The 16,028-nt window shown below is 42.7% G+C and overlaps 1 protein-coding gene across 11 annotated transcripts in view; it reads right to left on the reverse strand.

The window, feature by feature from the left end:
- The window catches only part of LOC117351463 (acylamino-acid-releasing enzyme-like), a 162,230-nt gene that overhangs the window by 126,675 nt on the left and 19,527 nt on the right, over nt 1–16,028 (reverse strand). For all 11 annotated transcript variants that reach the window (XM_033926764.1, XM_033926767.1, XM_033926771.1 and 8 more), the window contains 3 exons: nt 13,736–13,908; nt 7,846–7,972; nt 2,285–2,372 (listed from right to left, as the gene is read on the reverse strand). In XM_033926764.1, the coding sequence (XP_033782655.1) occupies nt 2,285–2,372; nt 7,846–7,972; nt 13,736–13,865 (345 nt within the window). In that variant the 5' untranslated portion in view covers nt 13,866–13,908. The remainder of the gene's footprint in view (nt 1–2,284; nt 2,373–7,845; nt 7,973–13,735; nt 13,909–16,028) is intronic.

Genomic DNA, 16,028 nt, shown 5'->3' on the forward strand with positions numbered 1-16,028 from the left:
GTCACAAGGAGCAGTGCGGGGTTTGAACCCACAACCTTACCCATTATTCCCTGACGATCTTCAAGTCTAGAAAGTTCTTGAGATGTTCTGGAACAAAAAAGGTATATTTTATCCCTAAATATTTTATAAGCCATTTACAAGGATAAGCCAATTGAAAAGTGGCTCCAAGATCTTTCACTTCTTGTCTCAATAAAAATAAACAATTTTCTCCTTTGTTAACATCCGGATAAATCCAAATATGCTGTCCCATGAACGGAGCCTGTGTTTTACGGAAATAGAGCTTTAATACAGCATTAAGGTTTTGTTGGCATACAAATGAAATAAGTAGAGTAGCTCTTTCATCAATTTTTGTTATTGAAGATTCCAATATTTCTGATATATTCCCCATATCAGGTATCCAATTTGCTCCTGGTATTTCGCTCCCTTAGAGTCTATTTCAAATGGTTATGAATGCCTATGTTTGTCCTTTTTTTCTGTCCCTACCTGGAAGCGACTTATCAACCCTTTGGATTTTTTGCATATTGTTAATAGTTCTAAAAGAGGGCAAACTGTTTGCAGAATACACACTCTTTCAGAAGAGTGAGTGCTTTTCACATTCAATTTTTTTCCATTTTTCTGCTTTCTTCTCAAAATCTACTTTTCCATATCTTCCCTTCCCTTCCTATCTGTCTCCTCTCCCATGGTCTGGCATTTCTTTCCTTTCCTCCTCCTTTCGTGGGCCAACATCTCTCTCTCTCTCCTTTCCTTCCTCATCCCCAGTGGTCTGACATCTCACTCCTTCCTTTTCCCTCTTCCCACAGTCTGGCATCTCTCTCTCTCTCTCCCTCCTTCCACCTTCCCATGGTCTGACATCTCTCTCTCCCTCCTTCCACCTTCCCATGGTCTGACATCTCTCTCTCCCTCTTCCATTACCCTTCTCCGGATCTGACATCTCTCCCTTCCTTAAGTCATCTCTCCTCCCCACCAGTGGAACATTTCTCTCTCCTTTCTTCCCCCTGCAGTCCAACATTCCCCTCCTTTCTGGCCTCCTCCTAGTCCAACATTTCTTCTTTCTTTCCCTCCACCAGTCTGTTTATTTCTCTCTGCCTCCTGGACACTTCACCTCCTCTGGTCCTCATTCTCTCCCCCAACTAACATATCTCTCTCTCCCTCCATGAGTCCAACTTTTCACTCACTGCCCTCCCCCCTTCCCCCTCAAGTATGACATCTCTCCTTTCCTCCTTTCTGCCCTCTCCATCCAACATCTCTCCCTTTCCACAAGTCCAACACTTTCTGCCTTCCTGCACGCTTTTTCTCTTTCTCTCCTCACCCCTTCCCTCAAGTGTGATATCTCTCCTTCTTTCCCCCCCCCCAGTCTATCTCTCCCAAATCCCACTCACAACATGCTGTCTCCTCAGGCATCATTTCTACCTCCCCTCCACCCCATGTCCATTTCTCTCTCTTGCCACTCTCATCCTTCCTGCAACAATTGTCCTTCCTTCCCTCCTCTCAAACTCCACTCACAATTAACCTGCTCTCTCCACATGCACCTTCCCCTCCATGTCCATTTCTCCATATCTCTTGCCCTCCTGTAAAAATGTTCCTTCCCTCCACCCAATCCCACTCACAACATGTTCTCTCCCCATACACCATTTCTCCATCACCTCCACTCCATGTCCATTTCTCCCTCTTCTCACCACTCTCATCCCTTCTGCAACATTTTTCCTTCCTTCCCTCGCTCAGCCCCACTCACAACTAACATGTTCCCTCTTGACTGAATGGATTAGTGGCAGCGATTCCTACACTCTGCCTGCCGGTAACCCAGAAGCCTCTCCTCTGTCACGTCCAGCCTATGCAGAAACAGGAAGTTCTGACAGAGGCTGGGACCCAGTAGAAAAGAAGCTTCTGGGTTAGTGATAGGCAGCATGTAGGAATTGCTGCCACTAACCCATTGAAGCAACAGAGTAATGCGGGAGAAGCAGGGACCACTGGACCAACAGGGGCAGCAGCGGTGGTGATGACAGTGGCTTTATCAGGGGATTGAGCAGGAAGGAGGGCGAGAGACCCACATAGTGCCAAGTACCCCCCCAGGGGCATGCGTGCCATATGTTGAGAACCTCTGGTATACAATGAAGTCTTTAAAGTGACTTTGGGCTCAGGCTTCACTTTTGATGCTAAAAGTAAGATTTTTTGTACAAATTAGTAATGCAACAATGTTACAAAAAAATTTTCAGTTTTTTGAGCTTTTCAATTTTTAGAATTTCAGTTAAAGGATCTTGTACCTGTATTTATTTTACACTTTTACCTCCAGAAATTCTGTCTCCTTTCTTTGAACCATGGTCGACCTCAGAACAGCTCTTAGTGCCCCAGAGGGAGATTCTCTGCTCAGCAATCTGCAGATAAAAAAGGCCAAGGAAAATCTACTAAGAATTCATAAGTCACAATAAAGAATGAACAGTTCAACACAGAGAAAGAACCAGTAGGATTTGACAGAGAACTTTCAGCTCAGGAAAGAGAAAGAACAGGAACTGACCGAACTTTCAGCTCAGCTTTCTCTGCGCTGAGCTGAAAGTTCTCAGTCTTTTTCTGCTATTCTTCTTGGACAGCAAGGATCCAATGCCGTACTGTTGGCGATGTCATTGCCTTTGCATCGTTCGTCAGAAATCGTCTCCTAGATACCATTTAAAAGATACCTCCAAGCTGCACTTCCTTAAACTCTTGGTCATTAAACTTACCAGGGTTTTTTTTTCCCCATCTGCTATGCAGTTCAGTTGAGTTTCTGTTTTCTTCAAAGTTTCTTTTGCTTTTTTTGTTTCTTTACAGTATGTTGCTCTTTGCCAGGTTTCAAGAGATGCCCACAATGTAAGTACAAGATGTCTCGTCTGGCCACATATGACTGGTGTGTGAAACTTATGGGCAGAGATAGAGCATCAAGTTCAAGACTGTGTGATGTGTGCAAGGATGTCTCCAAGGGCCTGGTGTATGCGGGAGTTAGAACTCAAATGAGCTTTTGTGGACAGGTGTTGATTCAGCCAAATTTGTCCCTCAGAAGCAAAGTGCTTCGGCAACTCGTTCTGTGCTCCCCATGAAAGCTTCTTCTGAGACTAAGCTTCTTCTGAGACAACAAACATCCAAAAGACAGCATAAACCTGCACTTGGATGTCTTACTGTACTTGAAGAAAGGACATAAGAGAAGTGGAAAAACAGTGGTCTAAGCTGAAAGGAGCTATAAAAAATGGCTACAAAACTTTATGTGAATAAAATAAATAAAAACAAGAGAAAAAGGAAACCGACATGATTCTCAAAACTAGTGACGGAGAAAATAAAGGCAAAAGAGTTGGCGTTCCTGAAATATTAAAAATCCCAATAAGAAGAAGAGTACAGAAAGGACTATCAGGTGAAATTGAAAGAAGCCAAGAGGGAGATACGCCTGGCGAAAGCGCAGGCAAAAGAGCAAATGGCTAAAAATATAAAAAAGGGAGACAATTTTTTTTCAGATATATCAGTGAAAGGAGGAAGATGAAATATGAAATTGCTAAACTAAAAGATGCTAGGAACTGATATGTGGAGAGTGATGAGGAAAAAGCAAACGTGCTAAACAAATACTTCTGCTCTGTGTTCATGGAAGAAAAACCTGGAGAAGGACCGAGATTGTCTGGCAAAGTTACACAAGAAAATGGAGTAGATTCTGCGCTGTTCACGGAGGAAAGTGTTTATGAACAACTTGAAAAACTGAAGGTGGACAAAGCCATGGGACCGGATGGGATCCATCCCAGGATACTGAGGGAGTTCAGAGAGGTTCTGGCGAGTCCTATTAAAAACTTGTTCAACAAATCTCTGGAGACGGGAGTGGTTCCTGGGGACTGGAGAAGAGCGGATGTGGTCCATATTCACAAAAGTGGTCACAGGGATGAAGCAGGAAACTACGGGCTGGTAAGCCTCACTTCGGTTGTTGGAAAAATAATGGAAGTGTTGCTGAAAGAAAGAATAGTGAACTTCTTATAATCTAATGGGTTACAGGATCCGAGGCAACATGACTTTACTAAAGGTAAATCGTGCCAAATAAACCTGAATGAATTTTTTGATTGGGTGACCAGACAACTGGATCGAGGACAATTACTAGATGTAATTTACTTAGATTTCAGCAAAGCGTTTGACACGGTTTCTCATAGGAGGCTCTTGAACAAACTTGAAGGGCTGAAATTAGGACCAAAAGTGGAGAACTGAATTAGAAACTGGTTGACGGACAGACGCCAGAGGGTAGTGGCTAATGGAAGTGGTGGAGTCCCTCAGGGTTCAGTGCTGGGGCCGATCCTATTCAATATGTTTGTGAGTGACATTGCTGAAGGGTTAGAAGGAAAAGATTGCCTTTTTGCGGATGATACCAAGATTTGTAACAGAGTAGACACTGAGGAGGGAGTGGAAAACATGAAAAAGGATTTACAAAAGTTAGAGGAATGGTCTAATATCTGGCAACTAAAATTCAATGCAAAGAAATGCAGAGTCCATATATGCTGGGAGGGGAGAGGCTGATATGCACGGATGGGGAGAGGGACCTTGGGGTGATAGTGTCCAAAGATCTAAAGGTGAAAAAACAGTACGACAAGGCGGTGGCTGCTGCCAGAAGGATGCTGGGCTGTATAAAGAGAGGCATAACCAGTAGAAGAAAGAAGGTGTTGATGCCCCTGTACAGGTCATTGGTGAGGCCCCACTTGGAGTATTGTGTTCAGTTTTGGAGACCGTATCTGACAAAGGACACAAAAAGACTTGAAGTGGTCCAGAGGAGGGCGACAAAAATGATAGGAGGTTTGAGACAGCTCATGCTGTACTCTTTGCAAATTTTCAAGACCAGCTGATCCAGTTCTGGATTTTAACCCATTACCTGTACGGATTTTCAGTCTCATTTTCATTAATGAAATCAATATGCACAACTGAACTAAGTCCCTGCAGGCAGTGGGGTATGAGGAGAGACTGGGAGCCCTGAATATGTATATCTTAGAGGAAAGAAGGGACAGGGGAGATACGATTCAGACATTCAAATACTTGAAAGAGAAAGGAAAATGGTAAAACCAGAGGACATAATTTGAGGTTGAGGGGTGGGAGACTCAAGAGCAATGTAAGGAAATTCTTCTTTACGGAGAGGGTGGTGGATGCCTGGAATGTGCTCCCGAGAGAGGTGGTGGAGAGGAAACAGTGACAAGAGTTCAAAAAAGCGTGGAATGAACACAGAGAATCTAGAATCAGGCTTGAATGGTCTGTGTCTGTATATCGCTGTTTGGGAGAGGATGGGCTGGGGAGAGCTTCAATGGCTAGGAGAGTGTAGATGGACTGGAGTGAGCTTTGACGGAGACTTCAGTAGTTGGAACCTAAGAACAGTACCAGGCAGAGATTTAGATTCTTGCCCAGAAATAGCTAAGGAGAAGAAGAAAAAAAAACAACAAATTTTTAGATTGAATCAGGTTGGGCAGACTAGATGGACCATTCGGGTTTTTATCTGCCGTCATCTACTATGTTACTATGAGTCATCTGCATTGAACATATTAGTACATTCCTTGGTGATCTAATTTTTAGATTACTGCAACTCACTATATAAAGGCATCATGCAGAAAGAAATCAGACGCTTGCAAGTTATACAAAAAACAGAAATAAAACTTATTGGAAATGCAAAAAAATTTGACCATGTCATACCTCTTCTGACAAAAGCTCACAGGCTCCCTATTCCACACAGAACAACCTATAAAATCCTACTTTTAACATTCAAAACACTCCGTAACAACAAGCCAGAATTCTTAAACAATTTTCTAATTCCCTACACCCCAGCTAGAACACTGGGATCACAATCACAAACTCTCTTAACCGTTCCATCTCTCCATATTATTAGCACTGCATGAACAACAAACTTCTCCATCATAGCCCAATCTCTTTGGAACTCATTATCCCCGGAACTACGGGATGAACCCATGTTAGATTGTTTCAAAGGAAAACTAAAAACATTTCCTTTTTTTATATATACTGTAAAATCTTGGTTTGCGAGCCTAATTCGTTGCAGAAGCATGCTTGTAATCCAAAGCACTCTTATATCAAAGCAATTTCCCCATAGGAAATAATGGAAACTCGGATGATTCGTTCCACAACCCAAAAACTTTAATACAAAATACTATACGTACTTGCATTGCAATACCTCGCTCATTTAGAACAATCACTACACTCCTGCAGCATCAGAAAGAGAAGAACCATCAGCTCAGTTGTGATGATGTGACGCATGTAGACTGTATGTACTCGTATTGCAAGACCTTGCTCGTATAGAAGTCACTATACTCTTGCAGCGTCAGAGAGAGAAGAACCATAGTTGTGATGTGTGTATACTGTATGTACTTGTATTGCAAGACATTGCTTGTAAATCAAGTTAAAATTTAATAAAATGTTTTGCTTGTCTTGCAAAACACTTGCAAACCAAGTTACTTGCAATCCAGGGTTTTACTGTATATATATATATATAATTTTTATTAAGTTTTCTGGAAATATGTACAACAGCAAACAATTAGAAAATATAAGAACCAGTAAGGTCTTGTGTGTTAATCCTTCACGAAGACCTAAAAGATCCAAACCACTCACCAAAAGACCCCCACCCCACTCCAGCACTTCAGTGTCAAAAGTTCAAAAGCGAACTTCAGGCTCTATGGGACAGTCCTTCCCTAACAGGAGCCCATATTTTCTTAAATTTTCTCCACGGACCAGGACCACCCCTTCGGACATCCAGATATTCAAATTTTAACTAAGTGAACATTTCATTCCTCCACATAGTAAGGGTGGGCGCCTCAGCTTGATGCCACAACAAAAGAATACATTTCCGGACCAGTAAAGAGGCTTTCTACCCAGATTAACCACCTGAAAAACACGTCTAACCTTATGAAACATTATCTTCACTTCTGCTTTGGTTGTCAGATGGGATCCCCCTTCCTTTTGTATTTCCCCTATATGGCTTTCTTTCCTATTTTACAATGTACTTCTTTACCTTAAGCCTATCATTCCAGTAGGTCCTGTATGTTAGCCTATTTTACTATATTTATTATGTACAAACTGCTTAGAAGACTGATAGGCAGTATATCAAATTTTTATTAAACTTGAAACTTGTGTCTTCATCAACTGAAGCCTATTTGAATAAATGCAACTCTTAGGACTCCTTTTACGAAGCTGCGTTAGCGGCTTTATTTAGCGCACGCTAACCCTTGCGCTAGCTGAAAAACCACCGCCTGCTCAAGAGGAGGCGGTAGCGGCTAGCGCGGCCGGCAAATTAGCGTGCTTTAAACCGCTAACGCGGCTTTGTAAAAGGAGTCCTTAATCATGTGAAGATTTATATTTTAAAATTCTTGTATTCACTTAATGAAAGTGTTAAAAATGAATAAAGATATTTAAAAAAAAAAAAATTCCAAAGAACTTTTCCATCTTTCATTAGAACATAAAACTGAATATCATCTGCATATATTCGGGATTGCACTCCCAAACATGATAGAATATGACACAGTTGAACCATATATTTGCTGAATAATATAGCAGATAAAGTGGATCCTTGTGAAGCACCTGATAAACAGGAAACCAAGCTGAAGAGTTTCTACCACTATTTGTCAAAAAAGATTTCAACCAGGTTCTGAATTCCCAGGTGTCCAAGTCTAGCTAGTATGAAGTTTTATGGTCAACTCATTAAGGCAGTTCTTGTGTTCTGAAGAGGGACAGAAATATCAGATGTTCGGTGTCAAGCAAAAAACTTTAATTCATCTGTAACCTGTCTTCCCTGCTTTCCCTAGAGTGGATCAAAACAACTACTGATGACAGGAGCAAGCAAGCACAAAAGGGAAGGTCACATACTCGCCCTGAATCTCCACGCAGGCTCCTGCTGGTGCTACACTTTCCACAGCTCTTCCATTATGGAATACACTGTACTGACGGCAGAACCTCAGGTGCTGACTGCGATCCAGGTCTCGCTGCCACCATTCTATAAGAAGAAAAACAGATGGATGGATGAAGGGCCTTAGCTCATGCTGTACTCTTTGCACATTTTCAAGACCAGCTGATCCAGTTCTGGATTTTAACCCATTACCTGTACGGATTTTCAGTCTCATTTTCATGAATGAAATCAATATGCACAACTGAACTAAGTTCCTGCAGGCAGTGGGGTAAAACCAGGATTGAATTAACATGTCCTGAAAAAAATGGAGCAATACACTTTACTGGTTTTGACTTGTATCACCAAATTTCAGCATCTGCAACTACTAAACTCCTGTAAACACTCATATACCTTTCAAATACTCAAACGCTCACATATGCCTCTCATAAGTCCTACTACTATTTATCATTTCTATAGCAATGAAAAGTATACACAGTGCTCTACTTTCAACATCAAATTCCCTTTCTTCCAATTAAATCATGCCATACTTTGCCTTACTGGTATTGTATAGAAAGGCCTTGAACAAATATCAATATCAACCCTATAAACGTATATCAAATACGTATATCATTCATAACTCAATATTTAAATATAATAAAAAATAACAATTCATTAAATTATGTATCTTTCAATTTAACACCTAACATTCTTATTTGATATTCAAAAGTATTTAAGATTAGTAATTTATTAAATTAAGTAATTAGTATGATTGAATTTTATTTAAATAAATAAAGTATAAAGCTTCTCAGTGGTAGGGGGGGTGGACATAAATGATTATAACGGTACACAAGACAGGAACCTGGAATGGTATATTTCATAAGAGGTTCCAAAGTCTGTACAATTTATGATATGTCCACCCCAATTTTTCTTTTTAATACTCAATTAGGATTATAATCCAACTGTATCTTTCTGATACTTAAAATAACATTTTGATTCACATTTTCTATACTAGATGCTATAGTGGTTTTTAGCTTTTCCTTAAATGGAGTTTGTTTCAATGATTTGATTATTCCATACATTTAATAGATTATCTTCCCTTCCTCTAATTTGATATACTACCATGCCTCAGGCAGTGTGATACGATTTACTGCACTTCACACATACACACACACAGTATTTTCTTCTTCAGACTCAAGAGCCGGATGGTCTAAAATTTCGGTTAAAACCCTGTGGGTTGCAGTGGTGCCGGAAATTGTCCCATTTGAAAATGGCGATTGATGTTGAAACAATTTCACATGCAAATGAGTTTTGCAGTGGTCCACCGTAACCCCATCTGATTAGTCACTAAAGAAAGCGACTGAGCCGGCAGGGGAAGCCCTGAACAGCTGAGCAACAGGGAAAGCACCAAAGCAACCTCCTGCCGCTCAGCTGTTCAGGGAAGAAAGAGCAGTTTGGTTTTTTTAAATGGGCACAGATTTTGTGTGTAACACACGCACAACATTAAAAAAAAAAAGCCCCCTCCCCCACTTACCTGGCCACCCAGACCCACCTCCACACCCCTGTAAGGATCAGCAGGAGGGATGCCCACTCCCTCCTGTCTCAGCCATTCAAACTTTCCCACCTCCTACTCCCAGGACCTTATCTAGACCAGTGTTTATCAACCTGCGGTATGCATATCCTAGGGGGTACTCGGGCTGACCGCCGATTCCTCCTTACCGCCCCCCACTGCCACCCATAACCCACCGCCATTTAATTATCCCTCGCTGCTGCCGCAACTCTGGGAAGGGCCAAGCACATGCAGCAATTGCACGCCTCTGGCCCACAAGCTAATGGCTGGCCCGGACCTTCTCTCCGACATCAGAATTGACGTTGGGGGTGAAGGCTTGTGGGCTGGCGGTGTACAATCGCTGCATGTGTCTGGCCCTTCCTGGAGTTGCAGCAGCAGCAGGGGACAATTAAATGGCGGCGGTGGCAGACCGGGGGAGGAGGAGGAATTGGAAGCAGGTCAGCTTGGAGGCAGGCATTCTTGGGTGCAGGTCAGCTTTGAGGGAGGGAAGAAGGGAGAAAGGGGGGTGGGACAAAGGCTGGAAGGCAGTGAGGGGGTGGGGGCACGAACCTGGGATATAGGAGGGAGGGAGGAAGGGGGCACTAACTTAGGACATAGGAAAGAGGAATGGAGGGAATAGAAAGGGACAATTGCTGTGCCTGAATGTGTGAGTGAGAGGGAAAGAGAAGGTGTACATAGGGAAAGGAGTAGAAAAATTGGGCATAGAGAGGAGTAAGGTAGAGATGAATGAGGGATAGAAGGATGAGGGATAAATGTTGGATATGGTGGTGGAGAGAGAACAGAGGGATAGATTGAAGGTGATGCAAGACGGAGGAATGTTGGGCATAGTGATGGAGGGAGAGATGTTGCATGGTGTTGGAGAGAGGTGATAGAAGGAGGAATGGGCAGTGGTGAAAATGGATCGGGGGGATGAGAGAGAAAGAAAAGTTGGACTCATGGAGGGACAGAGAGATGGTTGGGGAATGGAATGAGGTCTAGAGGAGAGGAAGACTCCTCCCTATGTCCCTCCTAGTGCATGCCTTAGGTGCCTGAACCAATCAGAGTCTTAGGCCCCTCCCAGTGCATCCTAAAATGCACTGGGAAGGGGAAGATCTGCTGGCAAGAGGGAGTGTGCACCCCATCTGCTGGTTGTCTAAATAAGGTACTGTGGGGGGTGGAGCAGGGGGGTGTGTGGGATCCAGGTAGCTGAGGCAGAAGGGAGTGAGCATCCCTCCTGCTGATCCTCACGGGGGTATGGAGAGGTCTGAGTGGCCGGGGCAGGAGGGAGTGTGCATCCCTCCTGCCTCAGCCACCTGGACTCCCCCCACCCTGTACCTTATTTAGACAACCAGTAGGTGGGATGTTAGTGATAGGAGGAAGTACAAAAGTAGCATTGTGAGACTTAAGGTGAAGGGAAGAAATATGTAGAAGTTGATAAAAATAAGACTGAATCGCTTAACAACTATTTCTGTTCTGTTTTCACAGCTGAAGTGCAGAGAGCGGGACTACAGAAGACACACTCAAATAAGGATAGAGGTGTGGTAAACCTTGAATGATTTTCAAAGGACTGTGTTCATGAGCAGCTAATCATTTTCTTTATAAATTAATATTTTGCACTATCTTTGCCATTACAGTTGAGGCAGTGTATGCAAATCTATCTCATGCATATTCATTGAAGATATCCTGAAAATCTGGGACTAGGTGTGCTCTGATGACTGGGTTGGGATATTATGAGAGAACTGTGTGACAATCTTGGTCACTTGGGTAAATGTCTTAATTATAACTGATGATAAATTCACACCTTGACTATGCGTTTACGCTTGAATAATTAATGATTCTACATAATCATGTTTCCTTTATTTTATGCTACAGTTACTCTATTTGATAAGCCCTTATATCTGCTTGTTGACATTGTTGTCTATACTCTTTATTAAGCTATGTACCATTAATAATCTCCAATAAAAATACCAAGACTAAACTAATGATACTGAAGGATTTCTGTTTGTTCTACCCAGAAGAAGCCTGTGATTGGGTAAGAAAGGAGGAGGTTGGGAGCTATAAACCAGTAAGTCTGACTTCTGTAGTAAGTAAATTAATGAACTTTAATAGAAGAAAACAACAATTCGTTCAAACAAACAATAATTGCATAAGCCAGAGAACAAATTGATATCAAGTCAAATTGATTAACCAGACCTCAAATACCCAAGCACTACTTAGTAATTTTTCATGCCCTTACTGGGGTGGTAATTCATCATTGGTCTTGGTAAAGTGACATGTGCTCAAATCCTTTTAATTTGATAACATATAATAATACTAGTATTTTAGCCCGTTACATTAACGGGTGCTAGAATATGTCTGTTTGTCTTTATTTCTGTCTCTCTCTGTCTGTCTCTCTCCCTGGCCCCCTTTGTCTGTCTGTCCTTCTGTGTCTCTCCCTGTCCCTGTGTCTTTCTTCTTTTCTTTCTGTCTCCCTTCCTCCCGCTGGTGCTAGAATATATATCTGTCTTTCTTTCTGTTTCTCTCCCTACCCCTGTCTTTTTCTTTCTGTCTCTCTTCCTCCTGCTGTCTTTCTTTCTGTCTCTCTCCCTCCCTGGCCCCCTTTATCTGTCTGTCACTCTCCCTGCCCCTGTATCTTTCTTCCTATCCTATCCTTCCCTACTTCCCTGTGCAGCATCATTTTTTCCCTCAGTCTAGCTTTTCCTGCCCCTCCTACACTCAGTACTTTAAACTTTGGCCAGGCCTGTAGGTCAGGGGTTTCTTGGGCTGACCGCCACCCGCTGCTGGTGGCTCTGTACTCAGCCGCCGCAGCCTGCAGCCGCCGGCAGCCGACATCCGCCTCGGGGGGAAGAGAGAGAGATTTGCGTGCATGCGCACTCCTATCTGTGGTGCCCTACAGCTCACAGAAAACGGAAGCACGCAGGTGGGAGTGCGCATGCGCGGCTTAGGGTTTTATTATATTAGATAAAGTGCATTTAGTGCTTATGGTGCTAAAGAAAGGAAGGCACTTATTTTTTATGCCCAATGGCTGCCCAATCGTTTCACACCATGTTTCGTCAGGGGCTATGCCTCCTTTGTATGTATGCACCAAAAATTATATTAAAAGTTCTGAATACGCAAAAATAACCAGCACCCTCACAGGACATGGACCACCAGGATTTTAAAAAGTACGAAGGGGGGGGGGCGGTGGTGGTAAAAAACATGGGAATACCAATGATGTTCATTTTTAGACTACGGGGTATGTGTGTGTGTAAAAAAACAAGACAGTAATCAATCCTGGAGCTGGAAAGAGTTACCGTACTTCTGATGACAGGAAATTCCTATACCAAAAGGCACAATAAGGTGGCACATCTTCCCCTCCACCTCCTGTCCTGGCCTACCTCTAGACCACCAGAGGGGGGACAGGGTAGAAAGGTGGGACAGAGTACACCATCTGGTTCAGAATATTTTTTCTTGATTTTAACTCCTCTACACCTAGGGGCGTCTTATGGTCAGGTGTGTCTTATAGAGCAAAAAATACAGTATTTTACAGAAAGGGTGGTAGATGCGTGGAACCGTCTCCTGGAAGAGGTGGTGGAGGCAGAGACTGTGTCTGAATTCAAGAAAGCCTGGGATAGGCACATGGGATCTCTTAGAGAGAGGAAGAGATAATGGTTACTGCGGATGGACAGACTGGATGGGCCATTAGGCCCTTATCTGCCATCATGTTTCTATGCCAGAATAGAAATTCCTAATGAGCCTGAGTATATGATAAAGACTTTTCTTCATTTCTTCTACAAAAAAAATAATCTACCAATGAATACTAGGAAACCAGACATGGAATTCCCCTATCTCTGATGCCAATGGCAGCGTGCTTAAAAGCAGGATAACAAACCCATCCCTACAATCGATAAACATTAGGGCTTATTTCATAAGAAAAGCCCTGTTATCTTTAGTGTCACTCCAATAAAACAATCTTAATTGAGGCATCTAACATCTAAGAACCACCCAGCTTATCAAAGGATCTTTAGTGTCTCAAAGGATGTAAACAAAGGATGGAATCTAAAACCGCAAAACTTGCCACTGTGGTAAAGTAATACAGCCTGTGTCCCAAAAATTGCAAAGACTGGTTGGTATTAAGTATGCATATTTTATAGATGCTATGAGTCTGCTGTCATACTATGTGAATGTGCTCTTTGCCTCATTAAGATTTCTAAATCACAATATACGAAACCAATATTTCTGTCAGCCCCTCACACACTTACTATTTTTCACTGGAGTTTCAGTTGGTGAGTACAAACTCCTTGTTCATGTCTTACCCACAGACAGGCTTCTCGGTTGTATCTTACCTGAATATAGATTGCAGAATTTGCTGCCATTCGGAGCTGTGACTTCAGGTCCAATGTAGGCGCTGGATACAGAAGGAAACTGGCTAAGCTCCTTATACAAAGCACATATTCTCTCCGAACTTCCCAACATCTTTGATTAGAGAGGCAGCTGGAGTTCTCTTTTAATGTTGTATCTTTCAAAGGAGCAGCAAAACAAACATTGTAGTACATAAGCCTTGAAAAGCATATGAATCTCATCTTACACAGTTAAGGGGATATAAACTAGGCCTATAGCTCTATGTTTTACAGGGTTCCAAAATTCTGCAACACATGGGGGTCCTTTTACTAAGTTGCATTAAGCCGTTAGCATGGATTTTACTGCTCGAAAGCTATACTAATGACTGTTGTCAGTCAGCGCAGTAAAAAGTTCACTCCAGCTGTTCATGTGAGTAGGTGCAGATTGAGTTATGATAGGGATGGCATGGAGAAGTGGCTGGCTGTGACAGCTAGCATGTAGGCCGGTGTGGACACTTAATACTACCTCACGAGGTGGCATTAAGTTCAGCTGTGCTACTGGCAGCATGGCCTGTCTATAAGGGGGTTCTCACCACCACAAGGCATCTTCTCTGCAGTGACAATCTCCCCTGCAAGAACACTCACCATATCAAGACACCATAAGTGCAGCAATTTCCCCCATAGGCAACTCACCTCATTTCCCCCCAACAGATACCCCCTCAATGTCATACACTGCCCCCCCTCCTTTCAGGACTCACTGGGGGATTTCCAGGTAGTCTACAGGCATGGAGCAAGAGTGGTCTTCCTCTGCTCCCAGCCTGCCTGATTTCAGGTTTCCAGATGGCTGACCTAACCCCTAGCAGTAGAGATTGCCCTTATGGATGGCTGAACCCTAGAGGTAATACCATGAGACTACCATGAGGCATCAGGAGAATTATTCTGAAAATCCGATGCCAAATGGGACAGAAGTAGAGAGAGACCATACCTACTCCAAGGCTGTACACTACCATGGAATTTCAGGGTGAGTCCCTGGGATGACTGAGAGGGTGGGGGAGAATCAAGGTATGGTGTTGGAGGGCCTTTTGGGGGGGGGGGGGGAGGAAGAAATAGCATTGTTAGTGGAGAGATTTGCTATGCTTGGGGAAGGGTGTCTTGATGTGGAGAGGTGCTTGACCCAGAGCAGAGGGTACGGGATGTGGGGACATCATCATTGGGGGTGGGGGATGCCTTGTAGTGGTTTTTGATTGGGAACTGATCTTCATTTGGCAGCATTGGATCAAGGGGTTCCCACTCAGGATGGCATCACTGTAGTACTTTAACTTACAGTTTAGCACCACAGCTTGCATTATATGTTCAGGGCTTGTAATGCAGAGTCAGTGTGGTATCTGCCCTTTGAGCCAAATGCAGGACAGGTGCTGGGGACCACCCCTGCATTTAAACTAAACTAAACTAAAACTTAGCTGAAAAAAGTAACAATCAGAAAATATTAATATGACTGGATTCCGAAGTGTTTGGCAATAAAATAGTTTTTAAAGATTTACAAAAAAGTTGAAAGCACCAGGACCCCTTAAAATAAGAGGAAGTTTGTTCCATAGTTGAGAAAATTTGAAAACCAAGGACTGACTAAAGTTCTTGACTCCTTTGATTCCTTTCACTGAAGGAAGGGAGAGTTTGAATTGTTGGGTGCCTCTTGCATTCCATAATAAAGGGACAAGAGGGATGAAGATACCATATACAATTTTAAAAGTAATACATGCACATTTAAAGTGAATCCTGAGATAGACTGGAAGCCAGTGAAGGTTTAAAAGCAAAAGGAGACACATGACATGGTCAAATTTACTTTTTCCCAAAATTAATTTTGCAGCGGTATTTTGTATCAGTTGGAGTCTTTGAAGGCAAGTCTTTGTTGTGCCGAGATAGTTAGCATTACAGTAGTCTAGCCGGGATAATATGATAGACTGGACCAGTACAGAGAAGTGTTGTTGGTGGAAAAGGTTTCTGACCTTCCTCAACATTCAATGGCTAAAAAAGCACTTCTTGACAAGAGAGTTTATTTGATCCTTAAAAGTATAAGAAGAGTTTTTGAGAACTCCCAGTTTCTTGGAAGAGAACTCAATCTGTAGGGAGACCCCGGAATCCAAAGTTACAGTTGGAGGAAGACAGTCCAATTTTGGGCCTAGCCATAAAAGTTTTGTTTTTGCAGCATTTAGCTTCATCTGGACAGACATAGCCCAGGTTTGGAGTTTGGAGAAACAATGATTTATTTTATAGGCTGGGTTGGTGAGATCTGAATCAATCT

Source organism: Geotrypetes seraphini, chromosome 17 (assembly GCF_902459505.1).
Source record: "Geotrypetes seraphini chromosome 17, aGeoSer1.1, whole genome shotgun sequence".
Lineage (NCBI taxonomy): Eukaryota > Metazoa > Chordata > Amphibia > Gymnophiona > Dermophiidae > Geotrypetes > Geotrypetes seraphini.